The following is a 26,334-nucleotide window of genomic DNA, read 5'->3' on the forward strand; positions in this document are numbered from 1 at the left end:
CAATATGTAAAACATAAGATTTTACCTTGTTTCCATCAGGCCCTGGGGGTCCAGAAGGACCTCGGCTTCCAATAGGACCAGTAGGACCGGCAGCACCACTCTCACCTGGGGGACCGCGTTCCCCCTGGAAAAAGTGATTAGAAGAAGTGTTGCACCATTCATCACTTTCAGTGATACTATTTTACATATGAGAGTTTACACTTGTGTAGTTTCTGAGCCTTCGTTCTGCATTTATTAGCAAATTAAAGTTTCTTTTGTTCCTAATTTCTCCACTAGTAAAATGAAGAGATTGATGAGATATTCTCTAAAGTGTCATTTAGCTCTAATGTCCCATGACTACAACTCCAGAATTTGTTGCTTCTAGAGTATAATATCCAACTTTTGCAATTCATTCCCCTTTTTGGGGGAGTCTTTTCTGTGATAAATCCATAGGTAAAAACAGATGCCAGTTATGTGTATTATTCAAAGGAAAAAATTGTGTCATTTTAGTTGAATAGCAATGGCAGATGTAGATAAGATCAGATATTCTCCTATCTGTGCCCCCTTTTTATAACCTTGTGTAATAATGATGTAATAGTTATAATATTCATATGTATTATATTTGATACATGTATTTGTATATATAATCTATGCCTATCTAAATATCTCCCAATTTACATCTAAATATCACTAGAACATAGCATTCTGTAGCCCAAAATATTTATCACATAGGTCCACATTGTAACTGTTTCAAAGGACCTTGTTATAAGTTGGTTCTTTGAGCTTTCTACATATGTGTTAACTAGTGACATGATGGAATACTTTCAGGGCAGATTAATTGTTTCAGTGATGCTAATACCCACAGATAAACTAAGTATTTTTTTCTTTATATGACTACTCATAATTTCGGCTTTAGGCTTTGAACATCAATACACATTGCCAAAATTAACTTTAGATTTTAGTAAGATATTATTTTTCCTTAGCTCAAGTTGAGCCACTGTCACAAATGTAGCATAGTTGTCTATATAAATCACTGATGATAACATATATATATTGATTTATTTATGCTTCTTATAACTATGTAATTATTGGATAGGAAATATGAGCAATGAAACAAAAAATTCTACTATCAACTTAGAAATCTAATTCTCTCTACAGATTACGTCTGACTGTAGAAGGGCATCAGAGACTTGTTGCAGGGTCATCAGTGGCTTTAAGGAGAAAGCACTACTACTTTGTAAAACACATTACTAGAGTTTATGAAAGTAATGAAGTAACACTTACTCTTGCACCAGCAGGACCAGGGAGACCAAACTCACCAGGGAGACCCTAGACAAAGCATGAGAATAAAGCATGAAATTTCTGTGTGATCTCTAAATTCACTTATGATTAAGATATTTGAAAAATTTTGAAAGAGTGAAATAAAGCTGGCACTATCTACATGAGTGCATAAGTACACAGGCTAATAAGAACAACTTTTAGTATGGAAAGATACAGAAAGAGAGAATTTTATTAGTGACAAAAATGTATCCATTCCAGAATTTGGTATCAAAAAATTTGTTTCCCATTATTTAGTTTATTGCTTTTTAAAAAAGTGACAAACAGACTGTTTCCTTCAATAAAAAGATAAATAATAATGAATAATATTAGACATTGCCTATTTTTAGCTATGTGACAGACCATCTTCTTAAGAGAAATTATCATATTCTGTACATTACCTAGTTAATTGTATACCCAAGTGTATCTCTTTTATCACTGACCAGCTGTCTCCTTAATGTGCCCCACTGTTGATAAAGGAGACCAGGCCACAGAATGTAACTAAATTGAGGCACATTCATCACAATTAGAGAGAAAATGACTCAGAACTCATGCCCTGATTGTGGATAGCAGTGTCACGTCTGAATGCCAGGAAAAATATAAAAGCAATTTTTCAGGATCTAGTTTGATTGAAAATTGTGCATTTACTTTTTCACTATGGGGAAGGAAATAATTTGTATCTTAATGTTATCAAGAACAATACAAAAAGTAAGGCTATTAAATAAAATATTCATTGATAGATTTTACTTTCATAAGGTGATGTTTCATTAAATCTGTAAAACAAAGTAATCAGAACTAAAGTAATTTGGCTCATTCTCTCCATCAGCACCAACATATGTAAAACACTATCATTAACATATGAAATATGAAATTTTCTTTTACATATTATAATTGCATAGCAGTGGGGTATTAAACAGGGGGAAATTCTCAAGTTTAGTAGTTACCACTTAGTATTACTTGTTTTACTCACCCTTTCTCCTGGTTTGCCAACTTCACCAGCTGGCCCTGAGGGGCCAGGCAGACCCTAAAAATGAAAAGAAATACAAATCTCAATCCTATGGCTATGTTCAGGAGATTTGCTAATAATTGAGTTTCAGGGTGGTGGCTACCAAATACCAGTATGAGCATGATTGTATGTTATTAAAGCATGACACAGAAGTTTGTTGGAAAAAAATGCACCTTTCTTTGCTTTGGTCCTGAAATCATGTTTATTGTGGTGGAGGAGAGAGGTACGGTATGGTGATTTATAGCTGAAGAGGCTGACCAAAGGCAGTATTGTGTATGTTTGAGTTGACTTACCTGGAAACCTGGAGGACCAGCAGGACCCTGTTCGCCTTTTCCACCTTGGACACCCTGAAAGTGACAGGAAAGAGAGCATAAATAGCAACGTCTGTCACCACTGTTATCTAGCTATATAACTTTTGGATTGAAAAATGGAGATGGTCAGTTTGAGAGACTATACACATTCTAGTGCAGAAGAGCACAAGAGTGAGAGGAATACTCACCTGTGGTCCGGGAGGTCCCTGAGCACCATTGTTTCCATCGGGACCTGGAGCACCCTAAAAATGTTTAACAGAAAGGCTGATGGTTACCTGTAAGCCAGGTAGTTTAAGATGTCTCAAAGCCTCATGTGTTACTTCCTTAAAACAAGTTTGTCATTTTAGCATGAATTAAACTCATTGTGGGTTCCCACTAAAGCCCAAATACTGCCTACTAACTTTTTAAATTTTTAATTTGTGTGGGTACATAGTAGGTATATATGTTTATGGGTTTGCCTACTAACTTTTGATAGGAATCAAGCAAAGTATGCAGATACAAGGCAATTCATAAAGGCCAGAGAACGCTACTGCATATTCATACCCTTTTAATTACAAAATGAATAAAATAAAAGCCAAGGGCTTCTGTATTTTTGACCTAATGGATATTCTGATTTGTTTTTGCTCACTGTTTTATAAATTTGGTTTTTAAAAAAGGCATTTTATGATGGTAAAAGGACCCCTGGGGATGCCATCTTGAAAAGAAAGTGACAAAATGATATCAGATGATGTGGGGAAAAAAAAAAAAAGTGTGGTTCTTAGATGAATGCTATGTAAATAGATCTGTACACAAGTTAGCACCTACCCGAGCACCAGCAAGACCAGCATGACCTTTATCACCGTTTTTGCCAGGATCACCCTATAGAAAAAATGAAAAACAAAACAAAACAAAAAACAGCCTTATACATTTAATGTCAAATTAACCATGATGATTTTGGAATGTTGATTTCCTGCTTGTTTTTGTGTTCTTTTGAGCTCCCTAGTCTGTGGATTCTGTTATCTAAGGATGATCCGTCACCATGCAGCTCCATGTACCGTAAGATGTCCCTGTGTCTGTGGAAGCATGGGGCTCAGGAGATGGATTTTCAGCAGGGATATAAGAATACACTGGAGGTAAACTCTTAATGTGATAGTGGCCTGCAGTTTTCCTGTGTTGAAAGGAAACTCCCTGAGACTGGACTGATTTGCAGGAGAGAAATATGAGAGTTTGGTAAAATGTGGCCACAAAAAGTGCTGAGGGTAAGAAAGTTGTGATCATTCTTACAGTGGGGCCTTTGGGTCCAGGGAATCCAATGTTGCCAGGCTCTCCTCTTGCTCCAGCTGGGCCAATTGGGCCAGGCCTGCCGTCGATGCCAGGGAGGCCCTGAAAGCAGAGTTATTTCAAGTTTACTCAGTGTCAACATATTCTCACAACCTCAAGCTTATGATGCTGCCACGGATGAAACAGAATAGTTTTCTGAATGCGTAGAGCTTCTTGTATAAAGAGTCAATAAATTATGAATCCATTTTCCTTTTCTAACTAGGATGTCGGTACACACATAGCCAATTCAATCTCGTATGTACGCAATTTCCCTCGTTCCCTTCTCTTGTCATCCCCTTGTCACCTGCTTCAATTTTCCCTGCCATGTTTTTCTCTCCCCTGCTCTGCTTTCAGTCCTGCATTCATTTGGACTCCATAATTACAATCTATTACTCTGCATTCCCAGATGATATATGTGTCTGATATTTATTTTCAATGTGTTCATGTATAAATAAGCCACAAAATAGACTTGATAAGGGTGCAATAAGTGTCCTTGAAAATATAATGGAAAATGAGCAACACTTACGACAGGACCTTCTTTTCCAGCGGGGCCGATATTTCCAGGGGAACCAGGAAGACCCTATAAAATAAATGAAGATGCTTTTATATTGGCACTTTAACTTACATACTCAAGCCTCAGATTAACTGAAGTCTAACAAAGGCACTTTTTCCCTCCACTTTTTGTTTGTTGCCTAAAGTAAATCATTAGGAATATTAGCCACTAGCTGGGAAGTGTGAAGAGTTCTGAAATTTTTCTTCTATTTTTTTGTGGCTTTCCTTTTACAGAAATTTAGTGCAACTCACCCATTTATAGATATCTCAAGAAACTGTTAAGCGACATGCTATATGGGCAAAATGTATCACGTTATTTACCTCATAATAGAAAAACTAATACTTTTAGCAAGCAATTTCCGAAGTGGATTTCTTATTGCTATATTTGGTGTCCCTATTGCTTGTTTATGATACAATTACAGTTGATATTCACCCATAAGAGATAATGGAGGCAAAAAATTGCTCTATTGCTATGGATTAGTGTGTCTATGGACCTAGAGGTTATTTCTCCATAGCTAGTGTGATGCTGAATACATTATAGCACTTTGTGATTGCTGGGAAAATGACTTCACTTATGAATCTAATAAACGAATAATGTATAGTCCTAATACATTTCATGAACACCTTATATAAAACTCACAAATTAAGACAAAAGATTCATGCTGATAGGAGAGCCAACCTAATTTGGATATATTAAAATAGATCTGTTCTTCCAAAAACCTCATAGCCATTGTATCAAGTAATAAATAGAAAATGTATGAACTAATTAAATACATGAAAATATCTACTGAGCTTTGATAAAGTTAAGTTAAAAATGCGACTGTCAGCAAGACTACTAACAAATTTACTTTTGATGTTTTTATTGTTATCTTCAATATTAACCAACCCTTTAAAGAAGGAAGTAATGCCAGGTGTGGTTTGCTCAGAATCAGTCTGAAACTTACTCTGGGTCCCATGAGACCGGGCTCCCCAGGGCGACCAGCATCTCCATTGGGGCCTCGGACTCCAGCAGGGCCACTTGCACCACGACTACCAGGAGGGCCCTATTCAAAAAAAAAAAAAAAGAAAAAGAAAAAAAAGAGATAGAGGAGGAGGATGCTAAAGCTAATGACACACCCACCACGAGAAGCATCAAGTTCCTTTCTAGGAAGTAAGTGATGGACAGCTTACCATGACGCCAGCTCTGCCATCGGCTCCAGGAAGACCACGAGAACCAGGACCACCCTGCAAGAAAGTACATGAGGGAATTAAAGAAATCTCTGGACTTTGATAAGGTAGAGTTTGTTAAAATAGCATGATCTCCTTACAGGGGAGATACAGACACAAACCAATGCAAAACACTTCACCCAACCCCTAGAGGAATTCTTAGATGAGCATCCTGCAAAAGTAGGTCAACATTGTTTCCAGGCCATTTTATAACATATTAAATTGAGAGTCACTGATTTAATAAGGCAGATGGAAAGCAGATGCTTTTATTGCCTAAGAAAATACAGTCAGTAATTTTGACCAATTCCCAATGAAAGGGTGTCATAATCTGCCTCTGATGTGTTTAGATGTTGGGAGCATTTGAAACCTACTCTCAGCCCAGGAGGTCCTGGAGGGCCAGCAGATCCAGCTTCCCCATTAGGGCCTCTCTTTCCTTCTTCACCACTGGGACCAGGAGGACCTTGGGGCCCAGCAGAGCCCTGTTTAATGAAAACAACAAAAGAAGAGGGAGTAAAAAAATAATTTTTATACTATGTCCAGCTGGAGAAACTGGAATTAAAAAAAAACAATTAACTTTATAAAATTGTGATGATAGAGCTACTTACGGGCTCACCCTTGTTACCGCTCTCTCCTTTGGAACCAGCTGGACCAGGCTCACCCTAGGGTTCAATACAGAACAGTGGTCAAATGACAAACATGTTGAAACTCTCTTGCAGACAAATCTCTTAGAATATTTGTGGGTCAAGGTAAAGAGAAGCTCAAGTTCTCTAAGAAATGTACCCAGTTCATATTTAAATTGCCTACAGGGGAATGGTATTGGCCAAAGGGACAAAACTGATATTGTAGAACTTTGCCTCATTTACCTTGAGGTAATGATCGAAGATAACAGGAGGGGGGTGTCTGTGTGCAAATAGCAGACGGGAGTGTATATACATACACTTACATAAGAAATATAAACTAAAAACGCTAAGGAAGAGAAAAATAGGAATAATAAAACTACAAGTGGAAGTCTAGATAGTGATGAAATGATGGCAGAGCTGGTATTTCAGGATGATGAGAACCCACAGTCATGACCACTTACAACAAGTCCTCTGGCACCAGTAGCACCAGCAGCACCAACAGGACCAGGAATACCGCGGGGTCCAGGGAGGCCAGGAGCCCCAGCAACACCGGGAAGGCCCTATGAAGGAAAATGCAGTGTGGTTCATTAGGGAGGTGACGGGCTGTAGAGGCAGTACACATTAAATGCCTTTAAAATCATAGCAGCACATTTTAGCTACACAGATATACTCACTGCAGCACCCTTGGCACCAGTGAGGCCGTTTGCTCCAGGATTACCCTATGAGGAAAAGGAAAAGAGAAGGATATCAGTTAATTGGAATATTTCTGTTCTTCTTTGACCCCACCTTCATTCTTCTTCTTCTCCCTACTCTACCTTCGTTTTCTTCTAGTCAATAAAGGTTAAAGACAACGGTTACTTACAGGAGGTCCAACGGGGCCGGAGAGGCCTGGAAGACCCACTTCACCGCGGGGACCGGCGGGACCAGCAGGACCAGCGTTACCTACAGCTCCAATTTCACCCTAAAAGAGGAAATTAAACCAAGGATTTAACCAGCAAATAATGAAACAGCATATCGGTTTGTTTTTTGGTTTTTTTTTTTTTTTTTTTTTTTTTTTTTTTTTTTTTGAGACGGGAGTCTCGCTCTGTCGCCCAGGCTGGAGTGCAGTGGCCAGATCTCGGCTCACTGCAAGCTCCGCCTCCCGGGTTCACGCCATTCTCCTGCCTCAGCCTCCTGAGTAGCTGGGACTACAGGCGCCCGTCACCAGGCCCGGCTAATTTTTTGTATTTTTAGTAGAGACGGGGTTTCACTGTGGTCTCGATCTCCTGACCTCGTGATCGTCCGCCTCGGCCTCCCAAAGTGCTGGTATTACAGGCGTGAGCCACCGTGCCTGGCCCATATCTGTTTTTAAGATGTCAAGTTTTATGAAAATTGCAATTACTTTTCTTATCTGTTTTATTACAACAAGATTTTGAGTTTGGTTTCCTATTTTCCTTGCCTGGTTCTGCCATCTTGGCTACTATTACTACCTTCCCTCTCCTTTTGTCTCTGTGATTGACTCTGGTTCTCAGTCAGTCCTAACTAACTTGGGAGAATCAATTTCCATGTTGCCATCTATATCGATGGGTACAGTGCACAGTGTACAGTGCAGAGAAACGATCTACTTCAAACGTAGAGTGAGAAAACAGGTCATTCTATGTCCATTTTGAAGGGAAGCAATAATTAAGGTAATTGTTTTGTAATTATCTCTCTATCTGCAAACACAGTTCCAATCTTTCACATCACAGTAAAAAGTTTATCAAAGTAGTGACAATAGTCACCAGTGTTTTTACCTTGGGACCAGGGGCACCTGGGAAGCCTGGAGGGCCAGCAGACCCAATGGGACCCTGAAATCAAAGCAGAAGGTGGTAAGAAATTTCCTCCAAGTAAATTAAGGAAACAATAACAATGACAGAAGATCGAAGTTGCTTACAGTGGCATGACACTATTTATATTAGTAAAGAAAAAAAACTGACAGCCAGTCTGTTGTCATTAGGATCTCATCAAAGGCAAGACATTCATGGTATCTAGGGTGGGGAGATTTTGCTTTATACATCAATCAAGAGTTCAGGTACTTATAAATGGCTTACACTACGTATAAATGGAGCCTTCAAAAGACCTCACAGAACGTTTGGTAAAGTGTCTGAAATGATGCTATTTCATAAGAGATTAGTGAAGAAGACAGCTCCCACCCCACATTGTCAACTCCTTTCAAATTCCCCAGTGTCAAAACTTACAGCAGGACCCACGGGACCCACACTTCCATCACTGCCACGGGCACCCTAGGAAGAAAATAAAGAGGAAGATCAGGTGGAAACTTAAATGACAGTCATTAGAAGATTTTTTAAAAGGATGAAACTGAACAGAAATGGAAGCACTTACAGCAGGGCCAGGGGCACCAACACGTCCTCTCTCACCAGGAAGCCCACGAGCTCCCTAGAAGCAGAAATATTTTCAATAAAATCCAGAATGCTAATTTAAAAAATGTCACAGGCATCATTTGCTTTGTTCAATTTCCAACCTGTACAAGAATAACACTAAAAATAAATAAGTTGCCTTCTAATTCCAACTAAACAGTAGTGGATTTCTTTTAAGTATCAGAAGGCTATTAGAAAAATATCAAAGAATACAATGCTGAAGAATACAGTGATTAGCAAGAACATTAAAGAAGTTCCATCTCACAAAGAGTGTACACATTTAAATTTACAATGAAGTAGTCAATACTTACTGTTTGACCTGGAGTTCCATTTTCACCAGGGGCACCAGGTTCACCCTACATGGAGAAAAAGGATTGAGTTTTTGTTCATTAAATATAACAATTATTTTTTCTGATAGTGCAATTTTACCCTATTTTTTCACTTTGAACCATTCATATATTTTGTAACATTTCTTACACATATAGATTGTTTTTCAATTATGCCAGACACACAGATTTTAAAATGTGCTAACATGAGTTTTTATTCAGATAGTACCACATGTCCAGGTTCTAAGGAAATGTGGTTATTTGGGTGTACCTCCTCCCCAATTTCTCCCTTAGATTCTGGATATCAATTATATATTAGAAACAATATCATAAAAAGAGATGGCAAAGGATAGATTTACTTTCAATGTAACCATATTTATCCTCTTTAAAGTTGTTTTGAACACTCAGTGTTACCACTTTCATCAAATATGCATGAAAAATTGAAGCTTCATAATATTTTTTAGAGCTATCATGTTTATTTCCAATCTGTATTCTTATCCTGAGTAAAAACCACGGTACTTGTAGTAGCAGTGGGATTTAATACTATGGCACATGTAAAAGAACTTTTCTTAAAAATAATCTGATTTTGATATAGGGGAAATATGGTTTAAGAGACCTCATAAGGACCCTTCATTTCCAGAATTCTATGTGAAGTCTATTATTTGAGAATAAGCATTGAAATGGCAGGGGGGGATCATTTCTAGCCTATGACTTTCTAACCTCCAGATGTGTGACTTTGGGCAGGTCAATGGCTCTCACTAAGCCTCAGTTTCCCACCTCTGCAAAATGAGGGGGTCTCCAAAGCTCCTTGCAGCTCTAACATTTTATGATACAGTGATTAGTAGTCTGAGCTGTTATATCGGGCTCTTGGGAGAATGAGTTTGACCTTATCCATTTGTGTGGCAGCTGGAAAGTTAGAACAGATTCTCCATATTCATGTTCATTTCTGGTCCCGCTAGTATTCGTTACTCATTAATTTGTAATTACGTTGGTATTCACTTTAATATCACATTATCTCCTTAATAGGAAAGAGAACATTTTATAGCTGAAAACGCTGTCAAAGAAGAGCCTAGCCAAGAGATAACACACTTCTGAGACTTTAATTACCTAATTAAAAATTTTTTGAGTGTGCACAGATAAATCACAGGAAGGAGGTTGAAAAGTGTATAGTGACATGAATGTACCTATCTAATTAGTGTGTGGCAAAGGAGAATTTACAGTTTAAAATAATAGAGTGTTCTAATCTCTGATAATATGTTTATTTACTTTTATTTTGGCTGCAGAGAGACACTGAAATTACAGAGGGAGGAAAGAAAATGGAAGAAGAAACTATTAATATTATTTTTGTCTCAATTGTTTAATAGACATTGAATTAAATAAATATTAATAATTGACCTTTTGTCATAGACTCTCATAGTCCCCATCATGAGGGATTTGAAGTACAGAAAAGAAAAAAAAAAACTTTTTAGAATATGGGTAATCTTCAGTATAATATACTTTTTTGGAGGTCATGGGGAATTTCAATCAAGTGCTTAAAAACAGTGCTTCTAATTTAATATTTACCTTCACACCAGGAGCACCGGGCTGTCCCTTCAATCCATCCAGACCATTGTGTCCCTGAAAGGCAAGCCTTATTATAAAATACTGTTCCATGATAGTGTTTGGTCAAATAAAAATTGTGTATCTTTGCCGTTAATCTCTCCTGGGTGAATCTTGTCTGCTGCAGTAGAAAGAAGTCCAGTGTTCTAGGTCCCAGCAAACTTAATCTATTGCCCTAGATAGGTCACTTAACTTTCCTGCCATTGAGAGAGAAGGATGGAGGACTAGGTGCTCTCTCACATCTTTTCCATTCTTAATAATTTTATGATTTTCAGATGGTTGTAAATAATAAATAATATGTGTTTCATATAATTTTCTCTGTAGCGAGCCTGTTTTTTGGTCGCTATGAACAGACTGAAAAAATTGCACCCCACTTTACTTTCAAGAAATCTGACTCTTTAACTCTTTCTTCCCTTTGGCAAACTCCAGGAATTTGAAAGTGAGTATATATCACCCAAGATTTTAAACATACTTGAGTTTTTTCCAAAAATTAATAGGCATTTTCTCTCATCTGAGTAAAGAATGTGCTTACCCTAATGCCTTTGAAGCCAGGAAGTCCAGGAGTTCCAGGGAAACCACGAGCACCCTTAGAAAGAAATGGAGAAGATGGTGAATAATGTTTTTCCATAAATAAAAAGACAGTTACTTCTTCTCTCCAAAGTATTTATTCTCATCAAAGTTCAAGCTTTGAATCAAAGTCTAGTATACCTTTAAGCATGGAACGACAAATTAACCTACTCTAAGAATATGGTGTTTGTAGAAAACACAATTTAGTTGCTTATAGTATGCTTGCTGTCATTAGTATTCCATTATTTGCATGAATAAAATGTATATGCATTTTTTTTTTTTACTAGGCTCTTTTCTTTGTTAGATGCCTCCGATTCGTGTCATAAGTTTGGGTGACACCTATGTTGTCATTTAGATTGATGCTAGTTTTAGCAACTATCTTATAGGCCTATGATGTTTGTGCTATCTACCAATGTAAAAAGTCTCACCTGTGGTCCAACAACTCCTCTCTCACCAGGTCGTCCGGGTTTTCCAGGGTGACCCTAAACATGAAAACATCGTACAGTCAACTTCTTCTTGGTAAACTATCAGACAAAATGGGGGAAATCTTGGTTTTTACAAAAGGGGAGAAAGTTATCACATAAAAATGTGGATCCAGATACATATTTAATATTTCCCTTAACATAAGCAGGTTAGTTAATGTTTCATTAAAATATCATTTCCCATGTATTAAGAGTTCTTTCAGGCATATTCAGCTTTTGGCAGAATACTTAATTTGAATCTAGAAAATCTTGTTGAGGCAAGAGTATTTAAATAGCATTTTGAAAGTGCTTAAGAGTAAATACTTACATCTTCACCAGCCTTGCCAGGAGGGCCAGCTGGACCACGAGAGCCTGCAGGACCCTAAGAAAATGGGAGACCCATCATTTCATTAAGGTTATATTCATAAACTCCCAGGAAAAAAACTGATCACAAAGGTGGAAAAAGGTACTCACAGTTTGACCAGGTTCACCAGGCTCACCAGCAGGTCCTTGGAAACCTTGAGGGCCCTAAAAGAAGAAAAGAATGTCATACTCCAAGCCTTTATTTCTTAATTCTCTGTCTTTTTATGTAAGAGGCATTATAAACTTTCAGTACTTACTGGGGCTCCAGCTGCACCAGGAGGGCCTCTAGGTCCCATTAAACCCTGTAAAGAAAACAGATATATCAATAGTTAGCACTGATAAGTGGTCATGGTGTTGGCTGGCATCAGATATGACCAACTTAGCAGTGCCATAGACATTTTGTGATGGACAAACAGAATTGTTGTGGTTTTATTCCATAGTTTTTATTTCTCCTGAGGAAGAATTTAAGGACTCAAGCTTCTTGCACTAGTTCTGTCCCTTTGCTTTTCCTTTTCTCCCAATCCAAATCAATAGAAGTCAGTGAGAATTAGATGGGTCACTCATAGGTTCCTTAAACTTGTGCATGATTGGGCATATTGAGATTGTTCTGATGCAATGAAGTGAATCAGTCTTTGCACAAGTGCAGAATATACAATTGTCTTATATGCAGCAGATGAAGCATTTCCATTTGGATTTTTTTGATCATATGTCATCTTCTATGTCATATTTAGCTAAGAAATTGGTATTTTTATTGCCACAAAGGACATAAATTGAAAAGAATCAAAAGTCCTTCTTAATGATTAAAGGGAAGTTTGTTACAACCTTACCGCTCCTCTAAGGGTTATTGGTGACTGATGAAAATGTCAAACAAAAGTGGATGTAATGAGGGGTGAAGGAAAAATAAAATATTATTGAAACAGCCTTCTGGAAAAGTCTATTATATTATATTATTGTTGAAAATATGGCCCAGATGATGGAAGATTGTTTTTCCCTTTGTTCTTTCTGTAGCACAAAAGTAGGGTAAAACAGACTGTTACTAGTTCGTACACCAAAAACATTTTCTTGACTCCTCTTTGCAGTTATCAATGTCTGTGTCAGCTCATCTGTAGGATCTGTTCCTCATAATGCTGAAAATATTTCATGTGCCAGTCTCAAGTAGTTTGTTCATGACATCAGCCGTGGGGACTCTGCAGTCAAACCTACCCTACTGTATTAATGCCTAGAGTGAAATAACATGGATTTTATTTAAAATGTATGTCATTTTAATTATAAGAATTATTCATTTTGTTTTAGAAATTGCTCCAACATTAAAAGAAACTGTCACTTTTCAATCACAATAGCTTTTTAGGCATACGTTAAAAAATAATTTTCTTTGATACCAGGAATTTCTAATTATATTTGTTTATTTTTTCATGTATTTGCAACAATTTCATTTACATAAAATGTAGTGTATTTCGTGGAGGCTGTGAGACAGTATGATTACTCATTAATTCAGAGAAGAACCCTGTGGGATTTTATAGTTATTGATTTTCCAGCATGGAGAATTATTTTAACACTTTAGATTTAATACTAATACTTTATTGCTGCCTATCATCCCTATTTGTGAAACACATATCTGTTGATTACATATGTCTGTGCGTGTGTGTGGATGTGCAAGCTTAAATTATATTTCACCGATATTTCAAAGTAAAATACTCTGCTTTATGCCCCTAAGACAGATGTTCCAAAAACAGGGGAATCTGAAATCCATATTAATTTTCCCAGCTTAGTGGGCTTTTTAAAAATGACATTTAGTGGCTCTTTACTTTCCACCCTTTGCTTCTTCTTGAGATATAGGTACTGCTTTAAAACTGACTAATGTCCAGCATTAGGTGAAACAGCTAATTTCAAATATCCAATATAAACAAAGCCAAAATAAATGCTCTACTTTTTCATTTCAGATATGAACATTTTAAATTACCAGAAAAAATTAGGGAATTAGAAGTCATCGATTAAAGGTACGTTATTTCTCAAGTGAGAGTTCTAATCTACAGAAAATATTATCTCACCCTTAGAGTATATTAGCTTACTGTGGGCCATTAGCTCCAGCAGAACATCTTCTTTTGAAGCTAGAGCACTAAGTGCACTGCCCAGGTAAAATTTACATTTTAAAGACCATGTTGACTTTGGGCAGATAAATACCTTAGTTTTGAAACAGTTAATTAAAATCACTAAATTGCATGTGTGTGTGTATACATTCAATTTTGTAGTGCTTAATCAACCTAACACTTTGACTTCTGGCAATTTTTCCCTCTATTTCATATATGCTAGTACACATTTCGCATGCTCATATTAGCATTTTTCCCTTCAAACATCTCTAATGCTTGTTAGAAGCTTCATTTGTTAATAGTCATCATCATCATCATCATCATATTGGGAGTGTTTCTAAGCGGTGCTCCACTGATAGGGTATGGTGCTGAATATTTGTACTGAGCGACATAAATGCTAGATTTTTACTCATATTCTATTCTGTATTGATTTACAATCAATAGACTAAAAAAGATTTTTTTTTTGGTCAAAATATAGAAAAAGAAACGTTTCCTATATTATTAACTCCTTGAGGAAGGATCAGAATCTGTCATATTCCTTGTAATTTCCCCAGTTCCTAATACAGTTTAGGGCCCATTGAAGGTACCTGATTAATATCCATTGACTAAATGAGTGGTTTATTCAAGGACTGGGTACATAAACTATGATATCATCAAATATTAGACATCTTGTCTGGCAGCTAGTTCTAATTATGTCATTAGTTACCTGGATGACCTTGAGAAAAGGACTTAAACTCTCCCATTTTAAAATGAATTAGCTGGACTAGAACTTGTTGATCCTTTCCAACAAGTTCAGAGAACTTAATAAATAGTTCTATGTCTCTAAGTGTTGCTTAAAATTCTAAGCAATGCTAAAGAATATTAAAAAAATTAATCAGAGTGATTACTGTTTTACATTAAATTTATTTGCTCAAATTATGATTACTATATCCAAAGATTATTTCTTGAACATAAGTATATGACCTATCTTAATGAGGCACTTTTGTAAAGAAAAGTGAACTCTTTAACTTATGTTTTCATAAATTTGAAGACAAAAAGAGTTGTTTTTGTATGATCTAAGTATTGAGTATTAACTTAGGTAGCTAAATAAATGGCGTTGTAAAATGTGACATACAATGAATTCTTTATTTAGTAAATTTTTTGGCTAAGATAAACAGATAAGCTTACCATTGGTCCAGGGCCAAGTCCAACTCCTTTTCCATCATACTGAGCAGCAAAGTTCTAGAGGAGTAAAAAAAATATATATGTATATTTTATATATATATATATATATAATATTTTTAGTTACTAGCCATGTAGTTCATTTTCTCATTTTACTTGTCAATATTTTTCTGTTGTTATTTAAAAGAGGGGAAAGTTTTGATATAATTATTAGTTTAAAATTCTATATTGAACTAAATTCCTAAAAAGTCAGGAGAGCTGTACATTTAAAACTTGGCCCACATCTCTTTGAAATGGAGAACTTCCCTACTTTATTTTTTGAGCCCTTCTTCTGCCTTAACTCGGTGTCTCCACTCCCACCTTTTACTTCTACACTGAGGAAGGGAAGCTTTCTAAACTTTTAATGTTACTAAGTGCTCCTGATAAATTAGACAGAGCTCAAGAGGGCATCTTCGCATTTTCACCTGTTGCCCTTCCCCACCGGAGCTACACAAAATGACTAAGGGATCTTTTACTTGCCTGAGTTTCAGGAAGGATATAAAGAGTTTTCAAGTTCAGAGGAAAATTAAATTAAAATGCCCCTTGGAAGATAAAACTTTTAAAAACTAGTTCACAGTAATAACTTTACTGTTAAAGATCTCTCTTATAGTGGTAGCTCTATTAAAGAAGCTGCTTTTTAATGCCCTTCATAGATAAGCAATCATAATAAGATCTTTGGGGGAGAAAGGTCTTATTTTACTGGCATACAGTTGGGTATTAGAATCAGGCTTCTGATTCATAGTGCTAACCAATTAAGCAAAATGTTTTCCTTCCTGCAGTGAGGCCATTTGGCACTCATACCATTGTTAAAGACATAAAGCTAAAAGAAGATATTAATGAAAAAGGGAAATGTACTTTTCTCAAATTAGTTTCAAGCAAATTAAACCTAAAACCGCTTTGAATGTTGGTTCAGCAGACTTCAAGTCAAGGAGAATAAAAAGCGTAGGATGTTTGTGAAATTGCTTAAGATCAGGGATTTCGCTTATGTAGTTCAATCTAATCAAACTCTTTAATTATGTAACACCTCTTATTTGTGCCTTACTGATAAAAGATATTAAATCTCCAAATTAAATAATGGTAATGATGGCCACAGCTAACTTCAGCACACACAAAGACCAGTCCTGTAATTGACAAGGGCTCACAAAGAGAATGGGTAAAGCAGAATCTTGAGTGAAGAAACCAAATAAATGAAATAAAATAGACTAATTTTCAAATAGAACAATTATCCCTTAACTGCTAAAAATAAATTCCACAATAAGCCTTCTTTCAACAGAGAGAAACTAAAGTTAGCTAAAAGTTAGCAATACTTAAGACACCTTACCCCACCAAGACCAGGGGGGCCAGGAGGACCAGGTGGACCAGGAGGGCCTGTGGGACCATCTTCACCATCTCTGCCTGGGGGGCCTGGTGGACCCTGTTATGTAAAAAGTGAATAAGGTCAGGTTAGACAGGCCCTGTAGAAACCTAAGAATTATATGTAGTAAGATCAGTTGTTCAGACCTTTCTATGTGCTAGGGTGGAAATTTAATATACTATATTTGTCATTGGTTGACATTCACTGATGAGTCTATTTTAGAAAGAGGGATAATAACTCACAAGATATCACAGGGTAGCTTTCCTAAAGAAGTATCTCAGCCATTGAATATTAATTTGTACTGAAGCTCCAGTATTCAAATATAAAAATTATAGCCAAAATGTATGGTTCTGTGTGCTTCCCATGTTTAACAGTGCACAAGGACCTACATTGTATTTTTATTTGCCGATCTCTGACTGTGACAAACTTATTCAATAGTTTTGGTATGTTACATGTGAATAAATTAATTGATATGACAGTTAATAAGGTTGCTTTATCATAGGATAGAAAATCCTGCAGATTTACTATCATTAACTACTTGTGTTATTAAAATAATTAACTGATATAATTCTATTTCTAATAAATTGAGTGGAATACATGTAAGTCTCCACTTCCTAACAGATATAAGATATAGGTATTCACACATTGGCAAAAGTGTTATATAATGCAAAACTACGTAGTTATAAATGTCAAATAAGCATTGCAGGGAGATTTAATAATGCCACAAATAAAATGTAAGCCTGACTTGTACATGTATGAATTTGAGCAGAGAAACATGTTACTGACTACTAATTCACTATTATTTCCAAGCTACCTAAGGGATCTTACTCCAAAAGCAAACCAAATATGTTAAAGAGAGGACTGTGGTAGTAGATACATTTTCATTATGCATGTGTTGGATGGGTAAATTACAAAGAAAGTAGGCCATGCAAATAATGACTGTAACAGTTTTTCTTTTTTAACGGTAATTTTGACCTAAAACAAATATTGATTATACGTAATAATGCTCATTCACTTCTTCTGCAGTGCATTACCTGTTTAAAGGGGTGTACAATTATCTGGATACATAATATTCTTATAAATTGCCAGTTGCCAGTTCCTATAGTTTCTAATATATAGCTATTCAAATATGGGGTAAAGCCCTTTATAGTTCAAAAATTACACACCCTTTCTCCACGTGGTCCTCTATCTCCGGCTGGGCCCTACAGGAAAGATACAAACAGCATGATAATAAATGCCTAAGAAGTAATTTCCAGTGAATAAGCAAATCATTCTTGATAATAATTAGTTGGTAAGACTGATCTAACTACAATGTTATTAGACACTACATAAAAAATTGACACAATGCAATAGATAAAAGTATATTTTTTAATTGTAATTATGCGTAATTTTTTTTAGCTGGGGGATTGGAAGCTGCCATAGTCTTCAGCTATTAGGTTAATACTATGCATAGCATTTGAATAAGATGATAACTGTAGATGAAATGACCATTTTGTTACATTTTTAACAGCACATTTATATAGTCAAAGCTCTTTAAAATAACTTTTTTACTACCTATAATTAACATAATATGCCTTCCATCTCCAGAATAAAAACAAGTCATTTTTTCCCTTTTGTATGTAAATTACCAGTTTGCATCACATAAATGTAATTACGATGATTCTGGAAGATAATTAAACTTTGTTATCGTAAACATCAAAGCTACTTTATTTTATGCTTTAGCTAATGCATATTCATGTGAGCAAAATTTTGATATTTTCCTTCCATAGTCTACTATAAATTTAGTTAAATTATAAGTTATCTCTGATAATTTTAGATGTTTATGGAGAAGTATTATACTCTTACCTTTCTTACAGTTTCCTAGAAAAGAAGAAATCAAAGATTATTATGAAGAAAATTGTATATATATTTTAAAACAGCTTCCATTTTGGCGTAGTAAACAAATATACCTTCACAATTCATTATATTATGCATTTACTATTATCTTAGTTTAATATTTCAAACTACAATTTAAAATTTTGCCAATACATCAAATAAAAATATATACCTACAGAACAAAAAATACATAACAATACTTACCTGTAATTATGCCTCAAATTCAATTCACGAGCTAAGAATGTGTTAACAATAAATGCTTTTGCAAATGATTCCAAAGGAGTGAAAAGATTATCTAGCTCAGTGAAATCTTCTGCTTCATAGTAGCAGATCCTAAAACTCAAACTTCTATTGGATTATTTACTCTATATTTCTTATGAGTATTTTATAAACTTAGTCTTATTCAGTAGCCCCGCCTACTTTGGAAAATTGGGTGGGTACTTTCTAAGGCTGCCAGAAAGGTTTTGACTATCAAAATTCTTCACAATTTTCTTGGGAATCTAGGATGGTCAATATTAATGTAACTTCTTCCCTTCCAAGAGAAGACAGCACTGTAGCCAAGGGAATCAAAGTATTTTTAAAAAATTCTAAAAATAATTTTACTCACCTCTTGTAAAGCTGTAGATAAAAAAGAAAAGATAGGAAATAATTATTAGTATCACCTCATGGATCAATAGCAATAATTAACAAATAGAGAGACAAGTTTATAAAACTGAGCTACCTAATTAAAGGACCAATTATATATTTTATTAAGAATATTTTAATGACTTGGAAATTATGCAGGCCAAAAGCATGGCAGGGATCAGCAGGGTGATTTGTTTGCAACAGTAATATGTAAATATATTTTGAATTAAATTGTTAATTATTTACTATTGTATAAATGCTGTGAAATATTAATGTGTCTGAAGGATATTTCGAATACTTAGCAATTAAGCTGGTAAAGTGCACAGATGAATCGCTGAATGTAAGACAAGATTAATAGATTGATGAGGAAGTAATTTATAGTTTAATTCATATTTAATACCTAAATATCTAAAAAAGGTAAAATTTAGGAAAGTATGCTACCTTAAAATTCTATATTGAAATTTGTTTGTTATAAAACATTGAAGTTGACTTACTTTTTTATAAAACATTGAAGTTACCTAGTACTTCATTGACTTTGTACTATTCTTAATATCCTTTTTCAAAAGGTCTAATTTGCACATTATTAACTGTAAAGATGGATTAATTCAGACATCTGAATTTTGCTTTAAATTAGTTCACTTAAATTAGGTAAGGTCATTTTACCAATATGTATCATTTTTGTCCCTGAGAAAGAGCTTTGTATAAATGGAAAAACTGTGGATTAAAGATCTTGAAAAATAATAGAAAAAATAAACAGAAGTACTATCCCCCCTTTTGCCATAATTGTTATAAGTCCTTAAAGAGTGAATTCCTCTCCTACAGTATAAAAATTATCGGTTAATACAGGATACAAGTGTGGCCAAGCTTGCAATAGGATGAATCACCCCTAAAATTGCTTTAATGAGGTGGCCAAGAAGTGTGTTATTTGAAGTGAGAACATCTGTTGCAACAGTCACAATTCAGGAGGGTGGACCACATCCAGCACTGACATTTAAGGGCAATTTATGAGAATTACTGTTAAATTACAAGAATGATATGTTTACTTCATTGTGTCCATCAATAGGAAGAATAATTATGCCTGACTTGATTAACGGAAGCCCTTATGATTTTGGAAATTTGCCTTTTAATTACTCAGACATGGACCATTTTGAAGAATGTGTGTTTGATAACATTTATTCCAGAGTGTGGTTGGTTGTTGATCAGAAGGTAAGTTGCCTTTGTACCTTTAAATTTCCCTAAGTCTGCCTTCATTTTATTCTCTAGGAGCCGACTCTTTCTTCCCACTCTCAGATCTCATTAAAAATATGAACTCGGTAATGTGAATTTGTTCACTGCAATTACTCCTTAGTACCCACAGTATGTACACTAAAAGTGAATGAAGGGGGAACAGACAGACAGACACACACAGACACGCGCGCGCGCGCGCACACACACACACACACTCATTAGTAATTATGCGGTAGTAGACACCGTGCTACGTGGTTGGAACAACTTTTTGGAGTACTGGGTGTGGTCAGACAATACCATCCCCCATCTAGTCAATATCTTTGTCTAGTACTTTGGCAGCCATTTTTAAGATGAAAACGGACTGATCTTCTTCATTCTATCTTGACATGAAAGTCTGGTCATAAAACCTAGAGCTGGAAAGTGGCCTTGGGGTCCCCATAATCTCTGTCTCACGGTTTAGAAAAGGCCGTTTGACTTGCCCAAGGTCACGCAGCAAAGTGGTGTCAGAGTCATGGGAAAAACCCCGGTCTCTTGAGTCTCATGTCAGTGTTGATATTTCTCAACTTGCTGCATTCATAACCTTTGATTATCACTGGGAACATGTCAAAGGGGTAATTCTCGGCTCAACAAAATTTAGAGCATATTTGAGTTAAAAAATGTTACCATTTCCATGACTAGAAAGTGAATTGAGACACTTATATTACTTTTCAGAAAGTACCCATTCCAAGTAGCATCCGTTCTTCTTTCCAGGGTTCACTGACTAGCCACTGGGAAAGGCTCCAACCAGAAATGCTGATCATTAATCTGTATAAACCCGTAGAAGCTTTAATTGGGATTCCATTTGCTTAAGGCCCTGTCCCCTGTACTTTCATTTTCCCTCCTCCAGAGGGCGCCTTATAACCATCATCATCATCGTCGTCGTCCTCCAGACAAGCCTTACAATGCCCAGAAGATAAAAGCTCTTGGGAGGTGAGTTTTGTGTTACTCAATTGAAGGACTTTCTAACGCAGGCCTCAAGTTTTACAAGGTGGACATCAGTGCAGTTATGGGGCCTGTGGGGTGGAGGACCTTGACTTCCTCCACCACATTGGTGGTTAATATCTCATCCTTAGGGAAAGACCTTCCGCTCCCTTTGGGGGTTACCAAGCTGAGGATCCAGATCGAGTTAACTGTCTCACTCTGAACTTAGAAGAAAAGTTCCCTAACTTTTGGCGAGACTTGTATGTTTTCATTTTTTAAAGTAATTTCCATGTTTCTTATCAAATCCGGCGTTTTCCCACATGCCTAAGAGTCTGCCCTCCAAGTGTACCTGGAATTCAGGTTACAGGTTTTCCTTTTCAGGGCAGGGTGCCCTCCCATCTAACCTCTCTCCCCAGTCTCCCCCAAACAAGCTGAAGGCACTTACATTGGCATGTTGCTAGGCATGAGGTTACTGCAAGCAGCAACAAAGTCCGCGTATCCACAAAGCTGAGCATGTCTAGCACTTAGACATGCAGACTCCTTGTGTCGCAGAGCCCCTGGGTCACCGGCGGAGGTATCACCTGGCGGGCGCGGGCATGCAGTCGTGGCCAGTACCTCCAACTTAGCCGAAACCTCCTGCTGCCGTGGTGCTAAAATAATAAAGCCCGGATCTGCCCTATTTATACGGCAAAAGTTTCCCTGGCCCGAGGGTGCCTCCAAAAGGGCCTCCACCAATGGGAGGGCTGGGGCTGGGGGCCCGGGCAGCCACAGCTGGGAGGAGCCTGCGGGGGCGCAGAGGAGGGAGCGAATGGGGGAAGGGACGTGGCCACGGGGCTGGCTTCTTAAATTGGTTCCATTCTTTTTGAGGACGTGGACACTTTTGAGGCTTTCAAGGGAAACTCTGACTCGCTGTCTGCATACCTCCGCCCTCCCCATCCTCCCGCCCTCCCCCGCCCTTTCCAAGTTTGGAAACTTTATGGGACACGTCGGAGTGCTCTGCAGCCCCGACATGGGCAGAATTTGCAGACCTCCGGGCAGCCGAGCAGCTAGAGAGGGATCGAGAGCCCAGCGATCAAAGCAGGAGCTGTCCAGTCCTGCCTCACCTGTGCCCTGTAGGCCACCTGTAGGGTGGAGGGCTCCGGCCGGAGCGGAGGGGGCAGGGAAGGAGGGAGGGAAGACTCGACAGCGTGGCGCAGCCGGAGCCGCCTCCCCGCCCCTCCACCCCTGCACCCCACCCCCAGCCCCGTCCAGCTTTTCTCTAGCTCTGGGGCTCGTGTGCGCCCACTGTTTCAGCAGTGATGCACTCTCTTTCTCTTATGACTTCGGGAAAGGGGAGTCCTGTCTGTGGAAGGCTGGGTTGCAGTCGGAGGACGCCTTTTGTTGGCAGGTGGGCTAGGCAGCAGGCACGAGGCTGCTTGGCACTCAGCTACAGGGAGGATAGGCTTTGCGAACTCTAGACTAGACCAAGTCACCTGGGAAGTCCTTCGACCTCCTACCTTGCCTTTGCTGAGGCTCACTCCAAACACGGTCTTTTGGGGGATGATCTGGCACTCCAAAACGACTGCAACCGATCTGGAGACCGAGAATGTATTTCTCAGTCTCTCCTTTCTAAGGCTGTGGTGGGGGATCTTTCATGGTTTCCAGTCTCTCCTCTCCTTCTCCATGGGCTCCTTGTCCGGATTTACCAGCTCTACCCTGAGCCTGGACCCTTCAACCCTCCCGTGAGCCCCCGGTCCCTCTTGACCTTGCTGCCTACTCTCTGTCCCATCTCTTACAGCTACAACCAAGCACCTCCCCTAGCACATCCAGAGGGCCTTCTGATTCGAGCCTGGGGTCTTCTTAGTCTTGGTAGTCTTCGCTGGTAACACCCCAAGCAGTGCGCCCACCAACGTAGATGTTAACTCTCTCCCCAACACCCAACATCCCTCTTCTCTGGCCGCCTCCATCCAACCCTCCACTCCCTACTAGGGAGAGGAGGAGCTGGTACCTTGACCCTGAGGTGGGAGGCCAAAGGTCCTGTGCCCTTTTCTAAAGCTTCTTGGGATGGCATTCCAGGTCCTAGGTTTGAAAGGCTGTGTGTGTGTGTGTGTGTGTGTGTGTGTGTGTGAGGCCTCTCCTCTACTTGCCTAAGGCCCCCATGAGGCAGCCGAGGTCTAGTCAGAGTGCTGCTCTATCCCAGAAGTCATTGCAAAGGGGGCATCTTTAGGTCAGTTCTGTCTCTAAGAAACAGAAACCAGTGGGCTGTAGTTCCTTGAGAATCTTTTTCCCTTCCTTCCTCCCACCCCCTCCCCCCTTTTTTTGCTTTGCCTTAAGGAAGAATTTCTGCAGAAGTTAACTCCATCAGCAGCTTCTGTAAATAAAAGGGACTATTTTAAAGCAGGTTACCCTTTCAAAATGTAAAAGAAAAAAAGGTTAATGCAAGTAAAAGTGGATAACCAAAAACAATAAACCCTTGTTTTATTCTAATTAAAGGCACTGACTTGGGAGACAACTTTGGATGATTTTTTAAAGTAACTGGGAGTGAAAGAATTTGAAAGGGTGTCTGGTCATTCCTAGAAGGGGGTTTACAAGGAGCGATCCACATTCAAATTTTTTTCTAACTAGGTAACAATGTTTGAAGTTTTCTAGGTTCTAGGAACAACACAGCAACAAAAGACCTGAGGTTGAATTGTATATTCCAAAAACATTTTTACCCTTTCCCTGAAATATCGCAGTTACAGAACTAACAAAAAATCTTTTAAAGTGGAAATCATTTTTATCAGGAAAGAAAAACTTTAATACTACATCATAACAATTTTTTTTTCTGCATATCAGAAGAGTGAGCAATGATTTCTAAGTATCATTGTTACCACTCTGCTGAATTGCCTTTGCAGGACATATGTGTGCATTTGTCCTGTGTTGCTGAGAGTCAGAAACTAATTCTGAGCAAAATGACTCAGGGTCGTAATGCAACATATTTATGAAAGAAACCCTCCAAATATCCTTCAGTGAGGTTATCAGATAACGCTTCGGGGGTCAAGTTGGTTCAATCATTGGATTTGCAATAGATACCCCAAATTTTAAATGCTTCATGGTAGGTTTTGTTGTGGTTGTCAAAATAGTTTTAAGTGTAGAATGTTTTTAGAAGTGTGATTATTATTTCTCTTTTAGCCAAAAAAGAAAAATCCTAGGCAAGTTTTTGAGAATTAGAGGACTATAAGTTGAAGCACACGTCTATAAACTTAGAGGAAAAACGTCTCTGCTAAAGGCAGCAGAGTGAACTGATAACTTGAAAAGCATTCCTGGAAACTGATGCAAATACCAAATGCCGCTGGGCTCCCTCCCTGCTGATGTGGCAGGGTTTGAAGCAGGCAGCCGTCAGCATTTGGTGGGAGGCCCTGGACCTAGAAAGAAGCAATGAAAGTGGAGAAAACTAAACAGGCATCTTTCTTTCTTAAAGTGAGAATCAGGTTCTAATTGCAGCTGTTTTTACATATAACTTGGGGGGAAATAGTTGATTAGGTGTTTGTTTTAAAGGAGGAATTTTTTAATGGTCAGTTAGATCTCTGTTAAATATTTTTGTGACTCCAAATAAGGAGCAGCTTTTCCTAGGATGGGGGTGGGACTGATAGAGCTGCGAGAGCTGAACCGGAACCTGAACTGAGTGCCCTGGTGAGGGCCCTGACGGTTCTAGTGTGGGGAAGAAGGGAGAGGGAGGGAGGAGAAAATAAGTAGAAGGAAAAACAAGTAAGCGAGTGGGGTGGGGTCAAGACTGAGAATAGAGGGATGGAAGAAGGGAGGCAGAGGAGACTAAAGATTCCTATAACTTTGGTGCTAGACGGTTAATGCCTGGGTCCCTATTCCCAAATTATTTTCAATGAAAGAAAAGATAATTTCTTTAGCTTCCTTATAACCCACTGATTACAAACTGGGCCACATGTTTATATAGGCAAGAAAATGGTTGAGAGTCTGGTTAATACAGAAATGCAGAACAGCCTGACAAGGCCCTGCCTGATGTCTTAATTTTACATTTCTTTCTTTGATCAAAGTTAAACATCGGACTGATATCACCTTTCAAACATTCATTGAGGATCCAGTCTGTGAGAAGCAGCAATACCACATTATCTCATTCTAGTTCCAGTTCTAGTTAACTTGGTTGTCAAACAACTGCTAAGAAGGTATTTGCTGATAATTAACGTGGTAGCTGAAGAGTTAAGTGCTGGTTTTTTATTTTGTATTTATTTATTCATTGAGAAGGTCTCACTTTATCACCCAGGCTGGAGTGCAGTGGCACCATCTGGGTTCACTGCAGCCTCGACTTCCTGGGTTCACGTGATCCTCTTGCCCCAGCCTCCCTAGTGGCTGGGACTATAGGTGCATGCCACCATGCTAGGCAAATTTTTTTGTATACTTTGTAGAGATGGGGTTTTGTCATGTTACCCAGGCTGGTCTCAAACTCCTGAGCTCAAGCGATCCACCTGCCTCTGCCTCTTAAACTGTGAGGATTACAGATGTGAGCCACTGTGCCCAGCAAGGGCTGATTTCTTTCTGTGATATTTGTTTGAAAGTTATAGAGATTCCTGCTCTGTGTCATATCAATTAGGATATTCAGTTCCCATTGATTATTTCAATGAGTCAAGATGTATGTTTTGTTGTTTTTGTTTTTTTTTCTTTTGAGGCAGAGTTTTTTCTCTGTTGCTCAGGCTGGAGTGCAATGACACAATCTCGGCCCACTGCAACCTCCGTCTCCCGGGTTCAAGCGATTCTCCTGCCTGAGCCTCCCAAGTAGATGGGATTACGGGCGTCCACCACCACACTTGGCTAATTTTTCTATTTTTCAGTAGAGACAAGGCTTCACCATGTTTGCCAGACTGGTCTTGAATTCTTGACCTCAGGTAATCCACCCACCTCGGTCTCCTGAAGTGCTAGAATTACAGGCATAAGCCACCACATCAGGCTGGTAAGATGTATGTTTACTCAAGTAATATTTAGTGTTATGCCAGACACTTACTGGGTTGGTGGGTGT

The 26,334-nt window shown here is 38.1% G+C and overlaps 1 protein-coding gene across 1 annotated transcript in view; it reads right to left on the bottom strand.

The window, feature by feature from the left end:
• Positions 1–21,987, bottom strand: part of COL1A2 (collagen type I alpha 2 chain) — a 36,207-nt gene extending 14,220 nt beyond the window's left edge. The window contains exons 1-31 of the mRNA XM_007982138.3: positions 21,775–21,987; positions 19,126–19,136; positions 18,489–18,503; positions 17,810–17,845; positions 16,611–16,703; positions 15,257–15,310; positions 12,260–12,304; positions 12,114–12,167; positions 11,968–12,021; positions 11,607–11,660; positions 11,144–11,197; positions 10,576–10,629; positions 8,998–9,042; positions 8,652–8,705; positions 8,507–8,551; positions 8,063–8,116; positions 7,153–7,251; positions 6,965–7,009; positions 6,752–6,850; positions 6,276–6,329; positions 6,042–6,149; positions 5,635–5,688; positions 5,409–5,507; positions 4,439–4,492; positions 3,877–3,975; positions 3,418–3,471; positions 2,802–2,855; positions 2,596–2,649; positions 2,267–2,320; positions 1,264–1,308; positions 26–124 (exon numbers count right to left, since the gene is read on the bottom strand). Of these exons, the coding sequence (XP_007980329.1) occupies positions 26–124; positions 1,264–1,308; positions 2,267–2,320; positions 2,596–2,649; positions 2,802–2,855; positions 3,418–3,471; positions 3,877–3,975; positions 4,439–4,492; positions 5,409–5,507; positions 5,635–5,688; positions 6,042–6,149; positions 6,276–6,329; positions 6,752–6,850; positions 6,965–7,009; positions 7,153–7,251; positions 8,063–8,116; positions 8,507–8,551; positions 8,652–8,705; positions 8,998–9,042; positions 10,576–10,629; positions 11,144–11,197; positions 11,607–11,660; positions 11,968–12,021; positions 12,114–12,167; positions 12,260–12,304; positions 15,257–15,310; positions 16,611–16,703; positions 17,810–17,845; positions 18,489–18,503; positions 19,126–19,136; positions 21,775–21,844 (1,863 nt within the window). The 5' untranslated portion in view covers positions 21,845–21,987. The remainder of the gene's footprint in view (positions 1–25; positions 125–1,263; positions 1,309–2,266; positions 2,321–2,595; positions 2,650–2,801; positions 2,856–3,417; positions 3,472–3,876; positions 3,976–4,438; positions 4,493–5,408; positions 5,508–5,634; positions 5,689–6,041; positions 6,150–6,275; positions 6,330–6,751; positions 6,851–6,964; positions 7,010–7,152; positions 7,252–8,062; positions 8,117–8,506; positions 8,552–8,651; positions 8,706–8,997; positions 9,043–10,575; positions 10,630–11,143; positions 11,198–11,606; positions 11,661–11,967; positions 12,022–12,113; positions 12,168–12,259; positions 12,305–15,256; positions 15,311–16,610; positions 16,704–17,809; positions 17,846–18,488; positions 18,504–19,125; positions 19,137–21,774) is intronic.
• Positions 21,988–26,334: the final 4,347 nt, after the last annotated feature.

This window comes from Chlorocebus sabaeus, chromosome 21, assembly GCF_047675955.1.
Source record: "Chlorocebus sabaeus isolate Y175 chromosome 21, mChlSab1.0.hap1, whole genome shotgun sequence".
Lineage (NCBI taxonomy): Eukaryota > Metazoa > Chordata > Mammalia > Primates > Cercopithecidae > Chlorocebus > Chlorocebus sabaeus.